Source organism: Cavia porcellus, unplaced genomic scaffold, assembly GCF_034190915.1.
Source record: "Cavia porcellus strain 051 isolate PalLab524CR breed Dunkin Hartley unplaced genomic scaffold, mCavPor4.1 scaffold_45, whole genome shotgun sequence".
NCBI lineage: Eukaryota > Metazoa > Chordata > Mammalia > Rodentia > Caviidae > Cavia > Cavia porcellus.
Genome location: NW_026947528.1, coordinates 750,601 through 756,873, shown reverse-complemented (window position 1 = coordinate 756,873; position 6,273 = coordinate 750,601). Strand labels below are relative to the sequence as shown.

General features: G+C 37.7%; 1 protein-coding gene across 1 annotated transcript; it reads left to right on the top strand.

Moving 5' to 3' along the window:
- The first annotated feature begins 504 nt into the window (after positions 1-504).
- On the top strand, positions 505-1,382 carry LOC101788961 (histone H1.8-like). Its single transcript, XM_063244022.1, has one exon. The coding sequence runs from the start codon at positions 505-507 to the stop codon at positions 1,216-1,218; it is 714 nt and encodes a 237-aa protein (XP_063100092.1). The 3' UTR covers positions 1,219-1,382.
- Positions 1,383-6,273: the final 4,891 nt, after the last annotated feature.

The window sequence follows — 6,273 nt, the reverse complement described above, 5'->3', positions numbered from 1 at the left end:
AAGTTGAAATAATAATATAGTTCTAACTGAGGGCTCAAATATATTTCCATATATAGCCCTATAATTAAAATGCTGAGGTATTCTTCTGCTTTCTAAAACAGAGGATTCCAAGTTCTAATTAGGATAACAGTAATTAAATTATTGATTCAAAATCTTTGTGTATGCATGCCTTGTCATTTTTAAAAATTGAACTTTAAGCCAATTGACAATGTTTATGAAAAGTTTCATTGTACTAATTTTATTGCAATGTAAATACAGGAAAAAAGTAATACATTATTACAATAACCATCAAAAGGTTAACTCATTAATTAAAAATACTAACAATCCTTACTCTTGCTTCAATTGATTTTCAAACATTTCTTCCACAAAAATAACTTTTCATTATGCACTGTGATATAGCCAATGATTTGTGTATAAACATTGAAAGAAATGAGTGCTAAAGGTTCAGTATGAAAATTAACGGTATGTGAACATCGGAGGTGGTCATTTATAAGTGTCCTTCAGATGGCTCCTGGGAGCATCACCAATTACTCTTCTTCCTCCTCTTCCTCTTCCTCCTCTTCCACAGCAGGGCCTGCAGAGCCCCCTGAGGATGGAAAGCCAGCAGGCCGGAACTCAAACAGGGTCATGGTGACCCGTTTCCACCCCACAGTGCTGCGCATGGTGCTGGAGGCCCTACAGGCAGGAGAGCAGCGCCGGGGCACCTCAGTGGCAGCCATCAAGCTCTACATCCTGCACAAGTACCCCACAGTCGATGTCACCCGCTTCAAGTACCTACTGAAGCAGGCCCTTGCCACAGGCATGAGCCGTGGCCTCCTTGCCAGGCCCATCAACTCCAAGGCCAGGGGTGCCACTGTCAGCTTCAAGCTTGTCCCCAAGTGTCAGAAGAAGCCGCAGTGCAGCAGGAAAAGTACTCGGACAGGGCCTGCTGGCTCCAGCAAGAAAAAGATTGCAGAACCATGTGAAGCAAGAGCTCCCCGCAAACAGGGCAAAGCCCTAGAGACAGCCCCTCAGGGAGGCTGCAAGGCGAAAGGTACTGGGCCACAGCAGGTTGTAGCCAAGAAGGACCCCCCCAAAGTCAGCTGGGGCTTCCTCAACTGTCCACAAGCTTGGCAGGAAGCCCAAGGTCCCAGGCAGCAGGAGCAGGCAAGAAGACAGGAGCTCCTGGGAAAACTTCAACTGCAGCCTCCAAGGCTGGAAAATGTGCTGCCTTCCTGAAGGGTACAAAACCCACAGTGAAGGCCGCCCCAGGGCCTGGACCCAAAGTCACTGCTGCCCCCAAAGCCGCCACTGCTTCCAAGGCTGGTGCCCCCAGGACCAGGACTCTGTCTCCAGCCAGGAAGGCTGGGGGCCCCAAGAACCCCAGGCCACTGGTCAAGAGGTCATAGTTATTTGCTCAGAGCTCAGCAGCTATAGGCCGGTGGGACTGTGGGCGGCTGGGCTGGAGTTTTTATTCCTCCAAATCGTTGCACTACTAATTTAACCCTAACTTATTTCTCAAATCATGGCCTAGTTATCAGTAAAGACACTGATGTATCACAAAAAAAAAGAAAATTAACATTACAAAAGTCACACATGCTAACTTAAAGTAATAAAATGAATTTGGAAGTACACATATAAGACTGTATTAACATGCTCAGATTCCAAATATTTTTCATACAAATTTTGATAAGTTTGACATGTAAAATAGGAGTGCTGCTATCTCATATTTCAAGTTATTTTTCCTCCACAATACTGATCTTGGATTTTAAATCACATGCTAAGTCTAATCTATTAATACCACCTGAAAAATAAGCTGAATCAATATCACTACCATTTTGTGACCCACAGTGAATTGATCTGCAACTGATAACTCCCTGACTTTTGTGGCTCAGAATGATGCAATTTCCCCATGAATTTTTCATTCATTCATACCAAAATACAACACAATACTTCCTATATTCCACTAAATGAGAAACTTATATTCACCATTGTATTCTAACAATCAGAAGAAAAATAACTGAAGGAAGAGGACAAGCTCTATCTGTTACCAGATTGAGAACTGTAAAAGAAGTGAAAGCACAGGACAACGAATTTGTCCTCAGCACACTTAGAGAGCCAGGTGAATACAGACAACCCAGTGAGTTACTTCAGGATCCTACAAATGTGGCCAAATGTCAGGGTAAGAAACTGTGAATTGAAGTTGAAGAATTTTTGGAAGTTCAGTGTCATTCTGAGAATTAAAATACGCAATGAGATTTAGCCACAATACTTTTGTGTTTTACCTAAACAAGTCTCACCTGGTTCTATAGTAAATACAAGAGAGAAACTCTATTGTAGATTTAAAGATAGAAAAAGAATTATTTTGACCAGCATTTTCTGTACCCAACAAAGTTTTCTCAGTATAAATTATTTTACAAAAACTGAACTGCTTGGGTTTTTTCAAAGCTCTACTGATATGACATAAACAAAATATCTCCCTCCAATCTTCCATGTGACAAAAGAAAACTACTGACCCTTGCTTTTGTTTTTATTCTAGCCATTTTATTTCACTTCATGAATCCGTGGTGGTGGTTAAGGACTTATGTAATGTAAAGGTTACACGCATAGCTTCACTAAAAGATAAGCAAGATATAAGACTGTAGAATGTTTTCCTTCCTGCCCCTGCCTATAAGCCATTCAGAGTGCAGGTGGGGAGAGCTGAGATGGAAGCAAAGGCCCTGCCTGTGAGCCAGCTGGTGCATGGGGTGGGGTGAGGAGTACAGCTTCCCCTATGAGCAGCAAGCTGACTCGGAGGCACTGTATTGTTTGACTGACTTAGCAAGCCTAAACCAAGCAACTATTTAGAAGAAAACAGTATGTAATATAGTAACTGTGGTACATTTCCTACTGTCTTATCACTGTTTAGATGCATTTTATTGCTGTTTTATTCCCCTTAAATTTAAAGATAAGGAAAAAATGAAGGAATTAGTGGGATCCAAAATGTACAATAGATATTGTAAAGGTGAAAGGGGAGGAAATGTCTAAAAAGGGAAGGTGGTAGCTATAGTTAATTTCCTATTAACTTGTTTTGAAGTACTGCATCATTTTCATTGTTTGGTTTGGTTTCATTTTATTCTGTTTTGTTTTGTTAGATTCTATTGTGTCAGATTGTATGGGAAATTATTTCTACAATAAAAAAATATATTATGGTTGCCATTGTTCATCTCCTATTCTCTTGTTTTGAAGTCCTGTATCACTGTATTGTGTTTTTTGATTGCTTTTATTCTGTTGTTTTGCTTGATATTATTGTCTTATTGTATGTACAGCTATTTTAAAGATAATATGAGATATTATGATAGTCGTTGTTGATTATCTATTATCTTGTTTTGAAAGTCTGTATCACTTTCATTGTTTTGTTTTGATTGGCTTAATTCTGTTTCATTTTGTTTTGCTTTGTTCTCTTTAAAGTAAAATCTTAAAAATCTGTCATTCATTAACATCTTGTTACTACATTGTCAAAGCCTTATTTTCAGTACTTCACACATTAAAATGTAAAATCACAGTTAGGAAGACAGAGTCAGACTCAGAAATAAGAGAGTCATTAGTATGATTAGAAAAGCAATGTAAGTCACTTACGATTAATGTGCAATAGGCTATACTGGATAAAGAAAACAATACACAGGACTAGGTGATCAGTGAAAAACGCAGTGAGTATGCTAAGACACAGCAAACAAGAAACATAAGACACTGAAAAACAGTGTGATAGAAGCAATGTTCATTTGGTCTTAACTGGTAGACTGGACATTGATGAGAAGAAAAATTTTTAAGCTTCAGGATATTTCAATATTAACTTCCCCAGTTACAAGCAAGCAGAAAATAAACTAGAAAACATAACTTGAAATAAAGTAACAACGTTATTCAGTTAAACATAAAAGTTATAAATGTGCATAATATGAAAAGATGAGAAACATAAGAAATATAAAAAACAGACAAAGACTGAAAATTCTCCCCAGTTAATATTGATATTAAGGGGCTGGGGATTTAGCTCAGCAGCATAAGTGCCTGGCTTGCAAGCAGGCAGTCCTGACTTCAATCGCTGGTACCTATAAAAACAGAAAAAGACCAAAAAAGAATATTGATATTACGCCAGAGATTATGAAGCTCAAAGAACTCTAGTATGGATAAGTGCCAAAGAGAACTGTACTCAGAAATGTTACTTTTGAACTGTAGAAAACTAAAAATAAATATTTTGAAAGAAATCAGAATAAAAATGCAGAGACACAAACAGAAACACCATATTCAACTACTTAAAAATAGTCAAAAAGAAAATAATAGACTAAAATTTTCAGATGTTTCTAAGATAAAAAGATCTGGAATTCGGTACCATGAAAAATTATCCTTCAAAAATAATGGAGAAATGTACACTTTCTCAGATAAAAAGAAATTGAAGTGTTTTCATTAGAAGATCTATCTTAAATTTCAAATTTCTTTAGATAGAATAAAATGATACACACATACACACAAGAAATTGACATAGCAAAGTAACAGCACTGGAGAAAACAGTGAATGTAAAACTAATATATATATATATATATATATATATATATATATATGTTATTAGTTGATCTAACAAACAATTTATTGGGCATATAAATAATTTAATTATACATGTTTAGGGTGTGTATGTTACTTTATGCTTTAATGAAAGAGTAGTTTGTGTTAATTTTAAATGTGTATTGCTAACACTAACACAGCAACTAAAATGGTAAAGAAAGTACAACTGTTATACTAAGAAATAAAGTATAAAAATAAATTCAATACAGACACTAAAAGATGCACTAAGAATGAAAGACAAAAATAGGAAAAAAAGAAAAATACGCAATGCATAGATGAGAGGAAGACTATAGTAGATATTGCTATTATATCAACAAAAATATGAGTGTCAATAATTTAAAAGAACCATTAGAAAATAACAATCATCAGAGGGAATTAAAAATAAGACTCATTTGTATTTCTTTGAAACTCTTTAAATATTGAGTCTAAGTGTATTAAAAAGTATATCTGTTATGTTATCCCTAATCAAAAGAGGACATAGCTTTGTTACCTTCAGATAATTTGATTTGAGAACAAGAAAATCATCAAGGACAAGCAGGAGCACCACATAGTGATAATGGTTCAAATCTCAAACTATGTGTAATAATCTTTAACCCCCAAAACAATCTAAGACAAAAGCAGACAGAATTATACAGGAAAAATTGACTTATTATAATATATTTTGACTTATACTATCTTATAACAGTGGGAAGATATAACAATCAAGAAAAACAATAAAAACTCTTTGAATCAAAGAGTTTTTCCTTTGAAAGAATAAATAAAGTAGATAATTTATAAGCAGAATTTAAGTGAAAAAAAAGAAAAGTCTAGCAGATAGAAATGAAAAGGTAAAAATACAACAGTGTCAAAATCCAGCTGACACTAACTAGTTAGAAAAATTATATTTCAACAAATTAGCAAATTTTAAAGAAGTAGCATTAGTTATAGATACCCAGACACATGCAAACTATGAAAACTGACCCAAGCGGGGGGAAAAAATGGTGGCTTGCTAGGGAATCGAGCGAAGAGTCTCTCTGGAGAAATCATACTAGAAGCTAAAAAATGACAACATGGAGAGGGCCAGACAAATCGATAGCGATTCTTATTAACCAAGAAAGTACAGCCGGAGGATTTAAACGCTGATAATGGGAGGCTGCAAATCCCGCGCCTTTAAATCAACTAACTGACCCATGGACCCAGCAGGAAAAGCTGTGTTGCTTTTGGTGACTGCGGGAAACTGAGACCCAGGACTCCGAGTAGCAGCCAGGACTGCACTGCTGCACCAGAGGACATATACAAGGCTCTGGCATTTCAAATCTAAACGGTGCACAGATATCTGACCGTTCCGCGCTGTGCCGGGAGCGCACGCTGTACACCATTCCGCGCTGTGCCGGGAGTGTAGGAAAGGTGGGCAGCTTGGTGTGCAGTGGTCCCGGAATGAGACCCTGCACCAGACTCTGGTGAGTACTGGGAACCCCGCGGCTGCTGGGGTTGGCCAGAGAACAGCTGGCCTGCCACCACGGGGAAATCAATAACACAGAGTCTGGTGGCAGACATTTTAGTCTGGCGGCAGAAACTGCAGCTTGGTGACATCATCAGGTCCCCCTGTAGGGAGGGTTGGTGGAAGACATCTTGAAATCTGCCAGAGCCTGATTACATGCTGGCTTCAGCTCCACACAGAGAACTTAGTGGGAGACATCTTGGTTTTGGGCAGATCTG

Excerpts from the sequence above, each read along its gene's own strand:
- LOC101788961 (XM_063244022.1), top strand. The coding sequence starts at position 505 with ATGGCTCCTGGGAGCATCACCAATTACTCTTCTTCCTCCTCTTCCTCT.